The following is a 19415-nucleotide window of genomic DNA, read 5'->3' as shown; positions in this document are numbered from 1 at the left end:
ATCTATAACCAGTACACTACATTTATGACTGATTTGGTTGGGATAGCTATAGAAATAGACGTTTTAAGAATACATTCGCCATCCTATATGGTAATATGCACAACAATGTACTGAGCTATTTCACCAACAGCAATGCAGTTATTTTTCAACAGAATCACGTAATGCAAGTCGCCATACTGTTTCAAGTGCAACAATTACACTTAGTCAGCCTCATGTAAACGCGACTGTTACACTTAAAACATGGCTATGTGTGATCAACTGCACATGTATGCTTTACCTTCTTGCAAAGTTTGGCACCTACTGTGAATTATAGAAGGAATTCCCATTGTACATAATGGAAATGTATCATCTCATTTAACATCAACATTATGCAGATTGTCTAAGATCTGGTTCCAGACATGATTTTTACAACTACAATAGTCAGCAGTAAGCCGTTTTTGATCATATTACAAAATTATTGTACTGGTATATGTGCATGTACGTTATAATGTACTATCTATGTGAAGAGTTAGAAGTGAATTGCTCTAAGCATGAAAAAGAACTTATAAATCAAATATCAACTACTCATAATGGTTAATCCTTCTACAAAGCTTTAAGAAAATTGGCCAACATAAGAATTGGTTCCAGTTCAGCAGACATGTCAAAATACTCCGGAACATACACACACAAACACACTTCCTCACTGGTGCACAGACATGAAACCACTTTTGGACTTTGTTTAAACAGGGACAGGACAATAAAAGACATATGGATTAATTATATGAATTGTTTAATGTCTTCAGGTTTTTTTCAGTGCCTTTCGATAAACTTTATTTTTCCCTAAATATCCATATACTAATAGGATGATGATGTAGGAAATAACCATGTACATTCACATAAACTGCACAAGGTATGAAGTGCAACTACTTTTAAGCTATAATCTCTTTATACCTTGAATATAAAAAAAATTCATGACAGAAAACTTTTAAATAACAAGTTGAACTTTATTTGGGAGATGGTAAATATTGATAGACCACTGCATATACAGCATTACAATATCAATTTGTTGCACATGTATGCAAGATAATTACAGATAATATCAGACATACTGGACAGTACAACATATTTGAATCACTGTAATACCAAGCATGATGATTTCATAAAATGAACACCTATATACAATATTGTTAGAAATACAATTCAGCACCGACTCCAAAGGCCCTTTACAAAATTTGAGAATAAGATTTGCATTTCTTATAACATAACGAATGTTTGTAGGATAAGCCTGCCAAAATAACAAGTATGTGTAGAATAGAATATATAGGATAACTTTGCTCACTAACAGTCCAATAAAATTGACATCTCAAACTATAAAACAAACTACTAGTGCTCCATAGGTTGTTGTTGTTCTTCTGCTGCTGGTGGTGCAGGTTGTTGATCACCTTCTGTTGCCTGAGACTCTGACCTCTGACCTTCTTCCATGGGTGCATCTGCTGCCACTGCAGCAGTAGCTGGTGCTCTCCTCTTCTCTGTATCAATACCTGCCAGCTTAGAGAAAATGTTGTCAAGGAGAAACACAGTGATGCATTGATATTTTGTTGAGACATTGTCATTGACATTGTAATAATTGAAAGTACTTTGGCATTACAGAAATGCTTCATTCTGACAAGCAAACAATGCACAGATTCATTTCATTACATATTATCAACACCCATTTCCTTCACAATTATAAATTTCAAACAGAAACAAGAGGTTTCTATTGGCCGATGGAATAACATTGGAACGTTTTCAAATGATGTCATTGTGCACTGCACTGCTTGGATTGTGTAGGTATACGTGACAGAATGCTGGGTATTAAAACATAATACAATTAAGGATACAAATGTTTGTACATCATCATTTTCATATATAGTAAACTTAGCATCTTTACCAACAACAGCAATGGAACAATTCTGTGAATACAAAAAACAATACAATTATATACAAGTTATATAATTTGACTGACACACATGATAAATCAAGCACCAACCTCCTACTTCAGGTATGTAATGGCAATCTTGAGCTTCAACCTGAGCTTGCTCAGAGTCAACCTGAGCTCCACCCTGAGCTTCAACTTGAGCTCCACCCTGAGCTCCACCCTGAGCTTCAACTTGAGCTTCAACCTGAGCTTCAACTTGAGCTTCAACCTGAGCTTCCTCAGAGTCAACCTGGGCTCCACCCAACTTGAACCCTGGAAATTGTTTACAACAGAAGCTCTAAATTCAAATCAGTTGTGTTGGAGTCACACATTAAAGCAGTTGTTTCACACACATGAAACATTTTTCCTTTTTTTATTCTAATCTTTATTTCTGCAGTTACAGTTTTATTTTATTCTGAAAAGGAAAAATTGACTAATTATTTAAATAATAATGTTTATTTAATATTATTTTTCTATCAGTCTACAACAATAAAGTAATAAATGGAAGTTGAGTTGGTTAATAATAAGATAAAGGTAATAGTAAACAAAAGTACCTGAAAGTAATTGTTTTTATTTTCAGTTTTATTATGTAATTCATCTTCAGTTTTATTAGCTCCGCTGTCCACTTTGTCGAGCGGAGCTTATCATATGAGTGATTGTCTGTCGTTGTCCGTGTCAATGTTTTACAATTAATGCTTTGATACTTGGTGTACATTGTATATGTACCTTGGGTAGACCTCTCTCAGATTTGTTCATTTCAAAACTCAGATTCGAATTTCAGTTAGATCTGAAAATATGTGCGATGCACTAGAATGACATTACGAAAACATGCGATCTTCGGGTAAAGACGTGTCAATTAACTACCAGCAAAATTAGCCATGGCTCACACCTCCTCTCTTACATGCCCCCCAATTCACACATACAATAGGTGTTGCTAGTCTGTTCTATAGTAGTCTGAGGTATAACATAGGCAGAACAAAACACTTTCATAAACAATACACATAAACACTAGGTACAATTCCTTGAGTAAAACTGCAGAACAGAAAAGATTGTTCCATCGCCCGCTTGTTTTTTTTTTCTGCCCATCAAAAACGTCAACTGGAAACAAATTAAAAGTACCGATAAAAACATTGTTTAAATATGTGATATCATAATTTGAAGCTTGGCAGCAGGTAGAGCACTTCCTGTTGTCCAGCCATTTTAACCCTCGTAACAAAAATTAGCATACTTATAAGCACAGGGATATACATGTATGTACATATATTGGTATTTGAAGGGGGATTCGAGTAAATTTGATTATCTAACCTGAATTAAAAAACAAAATTTTGCAAAGTTTGATGAGTAAAAACCAGGCTTGACTATGCCCTGGTTTGTTTGATCATGGATGTACTATGATTTGATTACAAGCTACATTAAGACCAAACCAAGGATGTCCATCTTTCATTTTGTCGGTTCATTCTTGGTCTCTCCAAACTCACACCAAAAATGGCTGTTTATGGTGAGCTAGGAAGGTACCCAATTGACTGTTTTATCAAGAAACAACGTATATATATATTCAACCGAGTAACAAACTCTGATAACATATTATTAAGAGAAGCCTACTTAGTAAATAAGAATGTAAAAAGTAAATGGTTTACAAGTGTAGAAACCCTCATGCAAGATATTGATGTTATTACCATTGTAAACTCAAGATAAATAAGAAAAATTTAGCCTTTATTCATAAAAAAATAAAAAAATCATTTGGATTTTTTACATGCATAATGATAATAGAAAACAAACCTTGGCTAAAACAAACTAAGAACATACAGACTTTTTAAACAAGATTTAAAAATTGAAAATTACTTAATGAATATGCAGAACCATGGTCTTAGGAGGTTAATTGCAAAATTCAGGACAAGCAACCATGAGCTTAAAATTGAGAAAGGCAGACATAATAATGTGCCACGTACTGGATAAAAGAACATGTGATTTGTGCAGTCAAAATATAATTGAGGATGAGTAGCATTTTGTAATGAAATGTACAGCCCACCATACTCTAGCACCAGCCTTAGCTGTCTTCCTAAAAAACAGCTATGGAACAAAACAGCAACAACTATCAGCTCAGGTTGACTCTGAGGAAGCTCAGGTTGAAGCTCAAGTTGAAGCTCAGGGTGGAGCTCAAGTTGAAGCTCAGGGTGAAGCTCAGGGTGGAGCTCAGGTTGACTCTGAGCAAGCTCAGGTTGAAGCTCAAGATTGCCATTACATACCTCCCTACTTCTGTACAATTTCTATATTAGAGGACATGTTTGCCTAAATAACTACAACTTTTCAAATATTCCCAAAATTGAGTGGGTACCATATTGGCTCTATTAGTAAATTACAGTGTTTTTAATAAATTATTAAATAATAAAATGTTATATAACTTTTCTTCCTGGTATCGATTTCAAGTAATCACTGATTTTTGTTTATACCACTTTTTCTTTTGTCACATGCTAATGTTATATGCAAATTTTAACGCGCGATGTAGACACATCCTATTATAGTAAAATATCCCAAGGGTTGAAACGTGCCAGAACAGTGGCATGAGCACAACCGTAAAACGGGTGGGCATTTAATTTATTCAAGAATAAATTAAAGAAGAAATGCTGTGCGCAAAATTTAAATCCGGCGAGTGTAATCTCTGATGCAACGCAACTTCAATGAATCAGTGACTCTTCTGTAAAATGGTTTCTACTTGATAATACATATAATTTTCTACGGTAGTCTAAATAAAAGCTTTGCGTCGTCACACAAGATTATCCAGCATAACCTTTAACCTTTAAAAATCCGATATGTTTCATGGGAAAATTGTTTACTTCTGATCATGTGACAACAATATACAAGTCATTCTTTGCGATAGAGGTCAAAGATCGCAACATCCGGTTTCCGGCTTTACGATTGTGCTCCTGCCATGTCGCTCGATCGCAATGAGTTTTAATTTGACAAATATTCAAGTGCAAATGCAATTGTGTAACTTTCTAAAGCCATCCATGTCATTACAGATGCCATATATGTAAAGAAAACAAACTTTGAAAGGTTCAAATGCGTGATTTGATGCCACAGTCCTGGTGCGTTTCAACCCTTGGGATATTTTACTATAATAGGGTGTGTCTACATCGCGCATTAACATTTGCATACAACATTAGCGCGTAACTAAGATTTTGATAAAGGAAAGAGTGGTATAAACAAAGATCAGTGATTACTTGATACCAGGAAAGGGGGGGGGGGAGGTAAAAGAAAAGTTATATAACATTTTATTATTTAATAATTTATTAAAATACACAAGTTTGTCCAACTCCCTGTGGTGTTTCTATGGTCAAAATAAGTAATATTTTAATCATTCAATATACAACAAATGTAATTTTTGGTTTATACATGCATGTGCTGAGATGAGCTTCTAAATAATAAGGAAATAATTGTTTTACTCTAACAATAGAAATACTCCACTTGAAAGGTGAAATTATGTTTACAGTTTTTGTAAATGCAATGTCTATTTGTGATTTGTTATAAACAGAAATGACAAAATGGAAAAGTAAGTACCATAAAAACTCTAAAATTTCGACCGGTTTTTAAATTATTTGTGTTGGAAATCTGACATGTTTTTAAAGTCAAAATTAAGGTGCATTTTCGAACCATCGAATTTTTCATAATAGAAATCGGCAAATGAAAAAAATGGGGATGATAGACAGTGTGCTTCGTTTGTTTTTAAAAAATGGAATGTCCGTCAAATTGATGTGGCTGAGTTGTAGCCTAAACAACTCAAAATCAAAACAAAGTATTATGACAAAGAAAACAAAACATCAAGAGAAGAGGTCAGCACAAAACTAATAGGTCAAAAGACAAAGCTGTCTCGCACTACCTAGAACAACTTGTGAATGTTCGAAATACAGGTACTCATTGGACAATAAGATACATGGAAGTTTAGCAACTGCGACAGTTTGTATCTCCCGACCCAGTGCAATATATCCAGTTAGAATCAAAGTTCACATGTCCCTTGTTTGAGGGACCAGATTCAGAGTAAAATGGGACTTTTAAGGTGTATTTTGGTGTCATTTTTCGAACATTTCAATCATTCCTGATGCCTAAAATAGAGTCTAAGTTTTACCGTAGTCATTGACGCCTATTCAAGAATATGATGTTTATTGTGACTAGCGTAAATGGGTAAGCTTCGTTTCGACAATGAGCTGTTATCACTGTAAACAATGTTAAATTATTCTTCACATGCTCAGTTTATTTTTTGAAAACAACAAAATTTTTGATTTAAAAAAAATCATGCCGTTTTCCCATCAAAATCGATCTCTTCTGCATTGCGTTCAATACATTAGCATATTTAAATAAGCTATGGTAATTTGAACACGTTGACATCATCCAGCTTTTTGATTGGTTAATTAGCATATTGACATATTTGATCTAAGAGAACATGGCGGACATCCCACAACATCAAGCGTTTATATGAGACCGATGAAACTAAGTTGAATTCTATTTGTATTTCATAACAATTCAATGAATTTATTTTGCGTACATTATTATCACTACTGAGTAATAATCAACAATTCAAAAACGCAGCATAACCAGATTTCGGATAACCATGATCATTTGCTGCTACGCAATGCAGTTGTGTTCATTTTTATTTGAAACTTCATTTACAATATACTTTTGTTACCAATGAAATAAAAATCTCTCAGTCAATCAGAAACTTAGATTCACGCCTTCGGGGAAAGTCCCGTTTGGACAATCACATCAATTTTTTTTTTCGTTTGGGGGAAAACCAAAACTGGTCACAATTTTCGAATAAGAATAAGTCGACAATTTTTAGTGAGACGAAAACTTGGAGGTCAATAAAATACTTAAACCCGGCAAATAATCAGGCGGCCGAATTCTTAGAGGGACCGTTTTTACGGTATATACATATTGTAAGAGCCTTGTAGCATTTTTTTAAATATTGCCATTTACATATCTAACGGCCAGGTTCAGCTTTCATTACCGCATTCAATAATGAGACACCAAAAATACACTATTCCCATATACAATGCGAGTTAAAATAGTTACAGCACCAAGTTCACATGTAGTCCTGCTGATATATTGTATGTATCAATCTTCAGTCATATTTTTCAATCTGCTTATTTTTGTCAATAGAATTACTATACCAGTAGTGGCGACAATGAAACATGCATTGTGAGATTGCTAGTACTGTAAAATCTGTATTAGAAGCCGCGGCTTCTATTAAAATGGTACAATGCAACAGAGGGGATGCGGCTTCTATTAGAGCATCTACACATATGAGAAATGATGAATTTTTGGTTCTCAATTATTCAAATAGAATGGATGCGACTTCTATTAGGGATGCGGCTTCTAATACAGATTTTACGGTAATATACAATTACAACTGTCACCAGGTTAGCAAAAACTTGCATTTTTACAATTTTTGAGGGAAGTTTTCGACCGAGTGCTAACCTCTTTAAAAAGTTGTTTTGAGTTGCAGTCACTGGAAGCTACTAGTAAGTTAGTCCTATACAGTAACTATAGAATTAATAACTCATATGAGTATTAGTTAAAATCATTGTACTAGACGATTATGAGACCAGTCACCAAATCACAATAATCAGCCACCAAATCACAATAATCAGCCACCAAATCACAATAATCAGCCACCAAATCACAATAATCAGTCACCAAATCACAATAATCAGCCACCAAATCACAATAATCAGCCACCAAATCACAATAATCAGCCACCAAATCATAATAATCAGTCACCAAATCATAATAATGAGCCATCAAATCATAATAATCAGCCACCAAATCAAAATAACAAGTCACCAAATCATAATAATGAGCCATCATATTAATCGCATAAAATACCAAATCAAAGTCACATCAGACACCAAATCAAAGTAATGTACTTCCTTGGTCATAAGCCCCTCGCTGGGTATAAGCCACCCCTCTATTTTCAGACATTTCACAAGTTGAGGACATTCCTGGTTATAGGCCCAAGATGTTTTTACCAAAAATTATAAAAATATTTACTAAAATTAGAGAATTGAAGATATCATCACGAAATGAACAAATCTGAGAGAGGTCCAGTGTAGTACCTATATATGTAATATCAAAGCAATTGAACCTGCTGCTTTCAACAAGAAGTCGAAAATATCACTTTTTAGCAAAAATTACCAAAATAGAGAATTGAAGATATCATCACGATAAGCCCACCCCTTACTTTCCTCGATTTTACATGTAGAGGCCACTGGGCACATGACTGGGAAATTTGATCAACAAATATGTTGGCCAATTCCTTACACGTAGTAAATAAGCATACTCCTCAAAAGTGGAATCTTTGGAAAAGATTAACAAGTATACTAACCTTTGAAGTAAGCTCTGCCTCTTGTGGTAGTGTATCTCTCAATGCACATAGTCCATGTTTTACAAGCTCATCTGAGGAATCTGAACATAATAAAAAATGTTTGTATAAACAAGACATGAATGTCACAGTCCCCTTTATTTAATTATAAAATACTCATGTTAAAATAATACATGGAACATCTGCAAACAATATGAATTAATATGTACTCTATGTGGGTACAACTCATCATAAAGTGATTTCCCTTAAGGCAGCGAGAGGGGAAACGCAAGTTATACAGTACTCATTTTGCCCAACCTCCCGCCCGCTTTTTTCCCGCTCGCTTTGTTCAATTCGACCGGACAATTTCCGCTTTTTTTCGACCGCGCAAAGTATTCGCTCGCTCGCTCGCCTGACAGCGCAACCACCCACATTTACAGTTCATTACCTATTGTTCCATGTACAAGTGTATCATTTTTGTTTTTATGATGTTAAAAGAAGAATAAATACAATCAGAAATTTATAGAACGCCCGTTGAAAAAATACGGTGGATCACACTGCCATATAAAATTGGTAATAATACATACGCGTAGTAATAATGTCCACCATAAACAAGATCGAACCAAACATGTGAAATCAAATACGACACTGACACAACTAATATGAAATAAAACTATCTATTTTTGGTGGAGAACGAAAAATGTCTACTGTAGAGTATGGTATTCATTGAGTAACCGTGTGTAGAATAACTGTTGCCTTGCACGCATGGTTTGGGTTTAACGCGGGTCAAGTTGAAGTTATGTAAATCTATGGCACCTATAACAATTGAAGAATATCTGCAGGAATAGTAAGACTGTGAAAAAAACGACCAATCGATTGTTATAGAATGACCATACTGTACAATTTGTCAAACAAATACAATAAGTGCAAATGTAATGTCGACCGGCGCCCATCTTACTTGTCCGAAGTTATCGAAGCCGACATCAATGGAGATCGCGTTTTTAAACTAGGCGGCTGGCAAGCGGACTAACACGTTACATAAACTTGTTGAATTACAATTATGGTTTATATTTTTGCGCCCAATGTCTCGTTATAAAATAAAGGATTCAAATTTTGCAGGGTATTTCGTTTTGTGAACTCTGGGCGAAATATTTTCATGAGCTGTACGTAAGTTCACTTACAGCCAAAAGAAAGTCAGCTTGGACATTAAGTTGTGAGACGCGACAAAACAACTCTGCCAGTGATAGATTTCGTGAATAAAAGAATAAAATAAATGCAATCAAAGGCGCCGACCACACGCGTTGGAAATAAATAGAACGCGTTGCTAAGAGGAATCGCACCTGCATCTCGACGACGTCTTGGAAAAATTGAAAGATCAGTCTCGGGGAACCATTGACAATGTTTGCATGAAAAATCCCACTGAATACTCAGTTACAAACACTATGGTACCTGAATCCCGATTAATTCATAAATATGAATCGGTAAGGGTCAACTTCCTGCAATCCTTCAAGATAGCCTTGAGTGGAGATTGAATTTGCCTCCGAAAATCTTTCTAAAGATGACCTGGAAGATTGCCATGATTGAGTGCCACAATTTCTGTTTTAAGATTTATTCGGTATAATAATACAAATGTTCACCCGTATACATCTAACTGCATCATCGCTAAGTTTCCTTGGTGGACCACGAGCTCTGTTCCTTGTTTGCACGTTATCATGTTCACACAATCGCAGACATTATTTGTAAGGGTGCCCTTTGAAATGGCACATTTTCTTGATGTTTTAGCGAGTATTCCGCGGGGTATATGGCTTGTTCTCACATTAGCATAATTTTCCTCGAGTTCACTCATCGCTTTCCCACATGCATTTCTCGTTCTTTGCTGCTAACTTTTTTTGCACTCTAATATGTTGTTGTTTTTGTCATTCTAAACATCAAGTTTATTTTTTATTAAAATTCAACGAGATCGTTTGAATTTGACGACGATTCGAATTTATCCACTTTTACAGTGATCAATATTGCGTTCGAGTTTGAGTTACCAGTAATTACAAGCCTGATTTACATTTTTCTTGCGGTGTTTTTCGTCAATGTATTAAATATAAGTGCTTTGGGAAATAGCATAATTATATTGCTTAAGTGAAAGAGTCTGATGAGGCTGTGTCACAACACGTTTTATTTATTTCCAACGTGCGTCGTCGGCTCCTCTGATTGCGTTTATTTTGTATTTTTATTTTCGAAATGTATCACTGGCTGCGTTTGTTTTGTTTTACGTTTTCCTCTCTTTCATTTTTCGTCCGGCTGCTGCCAATCCAACAATTCGTCGCCGCATGTACTCAGACAAGCGATTAATCGTCACAGTCATTATACTAGTAGTTTAAGTCCAATTGATTTGTAGAACTTCAGCTATGCGATGATTATATGTGCAGTTTTGTTTTGCGCACCCAGACACGAGCAAAAGTTAACCCTATAGATTTTCGGAACTACAGCATTCGTATTACTTATGCAAATTGAGTAAGGGTCATAGTGTGAGTTGCGTTCGCAAATAACAAAGTGTCAAATTATTTTGAGAGCCGTTCAGAATAAATTTAGTCAAAACCACACACAGAAACACACACACAACACACAAATACTAGTACTCAATACATATCACGATTGATTGACCAGTTATATAGCTGCTTGAACTGGGCACACAAGGACGTAAATATGTATATACAGGTAACAGTTTGACTTGCGTAGCAAACGTTACAATGTGTCAAGTGATTTGAAGGCGTCTTTGTCGCCCTTCCCAATATACAGAGAAGCAATACGCGTTGTATTTTAAATCGTCATTAAAACCTAAATTTAAATTTAAATTTAAAAACACAAGTTTATAGATACAATGTACGATCATCGTTACTCCAGCGGTCAGTTGGCAAGCGGACAATGTTTCTGAAGCCAGCATAGCAAGAGCGAGCGAACAAATGCGAGCGAACAAGAGCGAACAAAAGCGAGCGAGCGAAAAAAAAGCGGTTGGTTTCCGGTCGGAAAGCAGCGAGCGGTCGGAAATTAAGCGATAAGCGGTCGGAAAAAAAGCGATAAAAGCGGGAGGTTGGGCGGAATGAGTACTGTAGTTTAATTGAGATTAGGACCTTCCTCGCCGGTTACTAAGCATGCAGTTATGGCAATGCACATGTTTTCAGAAAGCTGAGATATAGAATACGATCATATATGTTTCATGTTAATATTTGCTCAGGTGATTAAGTTACGACCGTTCCCGATAACCTCCTAAACATAGTGTTCCTTTTTCCTATGTTTCTGATCTTTTCACTGTTGCTTTATAGGATAATGATCTTTGAAAATACGTCTCAGAATTTTTATGTGCCTCATAGTTCTGGAGATATAGTCCGTTGAACATTATGGACTAAATTTTATGAACGTCTCCATGTTCTCATGGCCGTAACTCAAAGTCAACGGCTCACATATACGTCCATGAGACATCATATATTAGCCCATTTTGTGGTGAATAGATTGTGTAATTTGTACATCATTTAGCATTAAGAAAAGAGTTAAAAGATGACATCTTCAATAGTTATGATAGTCAAAAATTAGTTTTCGTAAAAACTCAATAAAAAGGTTTCTTCGAATTTGGCCTCTAATTAATTACCAAAAGTCTACCATTTTGATCATATTTTATAAATATACAAGTATCTGATCTGCAAGGACTGTTATATCGTGAAAAAATGGTTGTGTTTTTTTTATATAAAAAGTGACAAAACTTAACAGTTTCATCAAAAGTGGGTGCTAACTTGAACAAGATGGCGTACCGCGCAATTAATTTATTGAAACCCCTTTGTTATGTTGAACAGCGTCAACAGTACAATCGATTCTCTAAACAAAAGGCAGGCCATCATATATTTACTCGTGGGATATACATGCCTTCAAGTACAGATATGCTTGCATTACTTTCTGTCTATGGAGAGTGTACTGTTATCGTATTCGTTATAATCAATTAGCACCAAGTCAGCACTGTTCTTTTTTCCTCCCGATGAAAAATGAAATGTAGCGTAGTGGGATGGTAGGAGGCGGTAATTCCATGTAACTATAGTAAATTTACGCATTGTGCGACGACCCTTTCCAATGCAACGAGCAGCGATTACCAACTTACGGTTTACATCGAAAGAATGTCCACTCTTTTTCAAAGCCAGAAAAAAAATCAGTCGTGAAGTTGCATTTATGTACTTATCGTAAAGATGACTCCCCCAGCCATGGCGAATGTTCGTGTTTTCTGCCAAAACAACATTCCCCTTTTTACAATAACGACACATCAATATATCACTGCCAATTTTATTTACAGACTGTAATTCTACCATGAAGCAGTGTCTGTATCCAGGATTTTCATATCGTCGTCATCGTTGTCTGAACTGTCGGTGTCACCATGACAATCACTCAGGACAATTTTTTGCGCAGAACCTTTGTTGTTACTGTTGATAGTATTGTCTTCAAACCACTCTGCGGGCTGACTATAATACGAGTCAAGGTCACTTTCATTTAGATGTCTTTTTAACGGTGTCAGACATTTTTCAGCGGCCAGGTTTTTTACATTTTTAGAACTCCTTCCCATGATTATATTATGTTATTAAATAAAACACAGAGAAAAGCTTAAAATTCTATATCGTAATGTTTGTTTGTGCTTTGATCGCGATCGCGTAACGGCCACTATTTATAAATTACACAGGATATAATAAAGCTGAATGGTCCACAAATCAGTATGCAAATTAAATCCTTTGTCTTCAGTCTGTCACTCAACATGATATGTAAATGTATAGAGGACACGTTTTCCACAACTAGTAATTACGCACAGTAAATTTGGACCAAAGATAAAGAAAGTACACAATATAATGTTTCATGATCTGAAATTTTTTGAAAAATGTTTTTTTTTTTTTTTTTTTTCTCCCGCTATCTTAATCTGATAACTGAAAACTTTCATTGACCCGGGTCCAAAATCTCAGAGTACACAAGTGCAACCAAACTGTCTCATACATGCTCAAGAAACTGCATTCATAAATCTGAGTAAACCTTGATGTACCTTCAATAACAACTAGACTTCTTTGTTAATTCAGGTCTTTATATATTACCAGGACCTGGGTTTGTTTCATTATCACCACTATAATTCCCATCAAAATGTAGCTCTGACATCCCTTCATATTTTCCACTGAGATTGGTAATGATACCCATCTGTCACTAATTCAGATCAAAGTAATGACCAGGTCATGACATCACTAAAAGCCTTAGCATTACAATCTAAGCTAATTATTTATTTTGAGCATGCTCAGTTGCACTGTCAGTGCAGTAGAGAGAGGTAATTTTGGATGAAACCAACATAGGATTTTCAGATCTCAGAAAAAAAATTACATGCATAATCGGCAGAGACTTGTTCATCAATCTGCCAAGTTTCATCGATATCTGCTGCAGAATTTCTGAGAAAATGTTAGAGACGTCACAGACGGAAAATTGAAATAAGAATTAATAGTCCGTCTGTCAGGCTGTGCCTGAAATGGGGATTAATAAGAAATCAATGCAGAATTAAAAATAACTAATAATTCTTGTTGAATTAAAAATTAATTTTTCAAATTTGTTTTTATTTTATTGGTAGCGAAAGTATATTCTAAACAAAGTTTCAAATAAAAACGAACACAACTGAATTGCTTAGTGTAGCAAACGATCACAGTTGCGCAATCCGACCATGCTGCGTTTCACAATTGTTGATTATTACTCAGTAGTGATTATAATAAAGCACAAAAAACAAGTCATTGAAAATGACACAGTCCTCGTTAAGTTCTTTTTGTGCTCATCATATTAAAGCGGAGGGTTGTCGCGTTGTTCTTGAAACTTGAGTTCCAAGTGTCGTATACAACAGATTGTTTATTTACATCAAAACATGTGTTTCGTGTTGTAGTAATATGGCCAAAATAAAAACAGCCGTTATTCGGCCATCTTTGGTCTGATTATGAAACACACTGATATGTATGATGTATGTGCCAATTACGAATGAAAATGGTACATAAATTATGGAAATATAGTAGTAAGGCCAAAAAGTCAGATGGCTGTCAATCGGCCATCCTTGACCAGATTTTGAAACAAATTGTCATGGACATGCATCTTAACATGTATAAAGTACATGTATGTGCCAAATTTGAATGAAAACTGACAGAGCACATCCAAGATTAAAAAACAAAAACAAGATGCCTGTCAGTCGATCATCTTTGATCCAATTGCGAAATATATCGCCATGGACATGTATCCGGACATGTATAATCTATGTACCAAGTTTAAATGACAACTGACAAAGCATGTTCAAAATACAACATTTTCAAAAAACAAGATGGCTGCCAGTCAACCATTTTGAATCCAATCGCTAAACCACTTCATGTGCATATGTCCCACATAAGGTACTAGGCACATGCAAAGAATGAACGGAAACGGTCCACAGGATTCTGAAATATGACGTTGAACAGACTGACGCACGAACAGACTAACGGACTAACGGACGGACGGACAGAAAGACTCAGGAACTCATGGAGGGTTGGGACATGTATCCTAACATGTATGATCTATGTACTAAATTTGAATGAAAACTGACAAAGCATGTCCAAAATACAACATTTTCAAAAAACAAGATGGCTGCCAGTCGGCCATCTTTGATCCAATTGTGAAATAAATCGTCATGGACATGTATCCTAACATGTATAATCTATGTACCAAGTTTGAATGAAAACTGACAAAGCATGTCCAAAATGCAACATTTTCAAAAAACAAGATGGCTGCCAGTCGGCCATTTTGAATCGAATCGCTAAACCACTGCATGTGCATATGTCCCACATAAAGTACTAGGCACATGCAAAGAATGAACAGAATCGGTCCAAGGGATTCTGAGATACGACTCCGGACGGACGTACGCACGAACGGACGGACGGACGGATGGAGACCGAATTATAAGTCACCGTTTTCATACTTCGTCCAAACTGGGACTAATAAATTTGTTGAATTGTTATGAAATGCAAATAAAATTCAACTTAGTTTCATCGTAAGCAAATGATTTCGGTCGCATATAAACGCTTGATGCTGTAATGTATCCGCCATGTCCTTTCTCTTGCATGAATTGACCTAATAGGTCAAATCGCAAATTGACCAATCAAAATACTGGAAGATGCCAACGTGTTCAAATTACCATAGCTCATTTAAATATGTTAATGTTATTGAACGCAAGACGGAAGAGATTTGCCGATGTTGTAGTACGATCTTTTGGCTTGTATTTGAAGCATTGGCTTCAAATAGACAAAGTATGTTAATTAAGACAGACTTCATCGTTTGTACTCCGAGTGAGACACTGTTCTTAATCGTCCTAGCCTACCGGTATGTATTTTTTCAACTCGCTTTATCTTGTTCCTGTACAACAGAATAAATGCGTGTTAACCATTAAAACATTGCACATTGGTATACTGCTTAATGCATCTACAGTCTATCTGGTGAGATTTAAAGACCTTACTGCTTGTGGCAGTCCCCCAAAAAATTCCAAAAACCAGTTACAATGGAAGCACAAGCCCACCCTCTGTTTTTAGACATTTAACAGGTTGAGGGCATCCCGAGTATAGGCCCAGAGTGTTTTTACCGGGCGTCAACAACATTTATTACAATTATGCATGTAAAAAGTGTATTTAATTGCATGATAATTGTGATTGGTACGGTAGTTTGGTTCCTGCTTTTACGAGAAAACTCGCATTTAATTTCAGAGTGCATGGCCGGCGAATGTACGGAACATGGTTTGCACCAATCTGATTAAAATCTGATGTAGTGTACGGACTTTAATTATTTTGCCTATAAACTTATTTTAATTTTATTTTTTATTACTTTTGTATTAATGCCTTTTTATTTTATTATTATTTTACTTTGATTTTGGTTTTGTGATTTTTTTAAATTCCGCATTACATACATGTACATCTGACCCGATGCCTATGTAACGAGATTTCAACGAGACCCACTATTGACGATTTTAGTCAACAAATCACAGACCTCCTTCTATAGCGCACATGATGACGTCACCGGGCAAAGTCAGGTGGCAAACACACTCAAATAAAATGGCGGATTATACAGACATTAGCGACCGAGAATCGTTGTGTCGTCACAGGAAGTGCTGTCCCAGCACAGATGGAAAGGCTGCCGACCTGCAGCGACAACGGACCGAGAATAACACAGCTTTTCGGTAAGTTTATCATTGTCAAATACAACGAAAGTCATTTTTATGTGTGTTTAATGTACGAAGTACGTTGAACATTATTTGTGACGTTTATCTCGCGTTATATCTCATAGACTCGCGTGACTAATTGATTACATGACGTCATTAGTTTGTTGTTTCGCCATCTTGTAACACTAGTTTGTTCGCGCTACTCTTCAGGAATTTATCACAATTTTAATTCCTCATTCCACGTCATGGAGAACACTACTAACGTTAGAAGAAGAGGCAGGAAGCGACGCACGGCCGGTGAACAAGAGCCACAAGTAGCAAACTCTCGTCAAGAAAGAGTCGAAGTTACCCCAAGTCGTCCGGGGCCCTCGACTCGTTCATTAGCAAGGCAACGGTGTCCTCGAGTTTTGGACCAAGATAATCCTAATAATTGGTCGGCTGCGGTTTTGAGACAGAAATTAGAAGGGGTAGGCATAATTATGCATCACACGTCGTCCAGGAAGGTACTGATTCAGACATATAACATGAATAAGAGACGGAACGCTCCCTCTATATCGACGAATAATGCCAACATTCCTGAGCACAATGAACAAACACAATCAACTAGTACAGAGATACGTCCGCGTGCAAGTAATTTGCATGGGATCGCTAGCACGGAAACGTGTCCACCTGAAGATATTTTGTCTGGGAATCGGCCTTTGGAAAGAGATATTGGTACTACTAGTGCATCGGCAACCGAAATGGACAATCGCCGCGAAATAGTTGCGTTACAACAGTCCATGCATGGTATACACGAAAGATTAGACTTTCTGTGTCAACAACGTAATTCCAATATGGCGGCGGCATCATCTTGTAGTGTGCCTATAGTTACGGCCCCCGAACGTTTGAATTTTCAACCGGAGGATCGATTAACAACAGGCAACACCACCCAAGCAAATATCTCAGGTCAGTCTTCAGGTTTTTCTACTGAGATAAATAAATTTGGAAAATCATCGAACGATCTGCCGCGTCTTATATCAGTCTCATCGTCTCTGAGAAAGAACATTATTGAAGGGAAATATGTCAATCTTGCGGCTTTGCTTATACCGTCACACGAGTTGTTGGGCAGCAAGCTAATTTCTGATTCACTTGGCAATGAGATCAGAATTAGGGGTAACGTTGATCATCGCTTAAATAAGATTTTAACTTTAAGCGAATTTTTGACTGCTTTTGGAAAGTACAAAGCAATCATGTGTGAGGCTTTCCCGGCTAGGCGCGAGGAACTTGAATTATATACCACTGATATTATTAGCATGTCTAACAGTTTTGAAGGTTCAATGTTCTATGAATATCACCAAGAATTTGCTACTCGTGCTGCGGATTGGTTGCAGCGTGAGATTAAAATAGACTGGTCAATACGGGATAGTAAAATTTTCTCAAGATTATCTGCTGGCAGAAATGTTGTCTCATGTTTCAGATGTCAGAGTACCTTGCACTCCCACGATTTCTGTCCACGCAATCAGTATACGCGGGAATATACTGGTCGGGGCATTACAGATGTTAGGGGTCGACCACGTGTATACCAAGGTGGCAGGGAGATTTGTAACAATTTTAACATGGATAAAGGTTGTACAAGGAATTTCTGTTCTTTGCTACATATATGTTACAATTGCAAAGATAAACATCCAGCAAACAAATGTCCTAAATCTCCATCTGTTAACAAACCTGTACAATGACTGCCTAAGACTTCTGGAGCTTCAGTGAATGTGGATAAACTTGAACATGACTTGATTACGCACCCTGACAGGAACTTTGTTACAAATCTATGCTCAGGGCTACGCCATGGTTTTTTAACAGGTATTGAGAATTCTCCATCAGTTAGTTTTGAATGTAGAAACAACCTTTCGGCAAGAAGAGACCCGGAGGCAGTTGCTGCATTACTTCAAACTGAATTGGACAAGGGGTATATGATTGGACCCTTTGTTACACCCCCATTTCCGGTATACAGAGTCAGTCCACTTGGTATAGCAGAAGGGAAATATTCAAAAAAGAAACGTCTCATTATAGCCTTGTCAGCTCCTCATGATAACCCGGAGGTGGCTAGTTTGAATGACCTCATTGATAAAGAGCTGTATTCTTTATCGTACATTCGCGTGGATGATGCTATTGTACAGTTAAAGAAACTTGGTGCAAATGCTTTTATATCGAAATTTGACATTACAGATGCATTCAAACAAGTTCCTTTACATCCTTCAATTTGGCATCTGCATGGGGTAAAATGGGACAATCAGTACTATTTCTTTGTTCGACTTGTATTTGGTAGCAGATCCAGCCCGAAAATATTTGATATGGTGTCACAGGCAATTTGCTGGGTTGCAGAATTTAGACTTTCTGTGAATTTTATTATCCATTTACTGGATGATTTCCTGACGATTGATGCACAGGAAGAGGACGCACTTCGTACCATGGCCAATAATGACTATGCTTTTTGCGTCTTATAACATACCGCTGGCCAAGCACAAAACTGTTGGTCCAACACATCAATTAGGGTATTTAGGGATCATGCTAAATTCAAAGGATATGGTAGCTTTCTTGCCGGATGTTAAGAAAGAAAGAATTACTTCTAAGATAGCAGACATGACTTCTAAGACCACTGTCACTAAACGGGAAATGCTATCTCTATTGGGTCATTTGAATTTTGCTGCCAGAGTAGTTCTTCCGGGCCGTTCTTTTGTATCCCATATGCTAAAATTAGCAGCATCTGTACATAAATTACACCATCATGTTACTTTGAACAAAGACTGTCGAATGGAATTGACCATGTGGAAAGATTTCCTGCAGTCTTGGAATGGTATTCACCTGTTCATGAATGTAGATATTGTAGAAGCCACGGATTTGCAAATTTTCACTGATGCATCATCTACTGTTGG

General features: G+C 36.5%; 1 protein-coding gene across 1 annotated transcript in view; it reads right to left on the bottom strand.

Annotated features, from left to right (window-relative positions):
- Positions 1 to 962: 962 nt before the first annotated feature.
- LOC102810099 (proteasome subunit alpha type-1-like) overlaps positions 963 to 19415 on the bottom strand; it is a 71441-nt gene continuing 52988 nt past the window's right edge. Inside the window, exons 7-9 of the mRNA XM_085493489.1 lie at positions 8316 to 8395; positions 1860 to 1931; positions 963 to 1527 (exon numbers count right to left, since the gene is read on the bottom strand). Of these exons, the coding sequence (XP_085349615.1) occupies positions 1363 to 1527; positions 1860 to 1931; positions 8316 to 8395 (317 nt within the window). The 3' untranslated portion in view covers positions 963 to 1362. The remainder of the gene's footprint in view (positions 1528 to 1859; positions 1932 to 8315; positions 8396 to 19415) is intronic.

Source organism: Saccoglossus kowalevskii, chromosome 19 (genome assembly GCF_978046115.1).
Source record: "Saccoglossus kowalevskii chromosome 19, keSacKowa6.1, whole genome shotgun sequence".
Classification (NCBI taxonomy): domain Eukaryota; kingdom Metazoa; phylum Hemichordata; class Enteropneusta; family Harrimaniidae; genus Saccoglossus; species Saccoglossus kowalevskii.
Note: the sequence above shows the minus strand (reverse complement) of the source record. Positions and strands in the feature narration are given on the sequence as shown.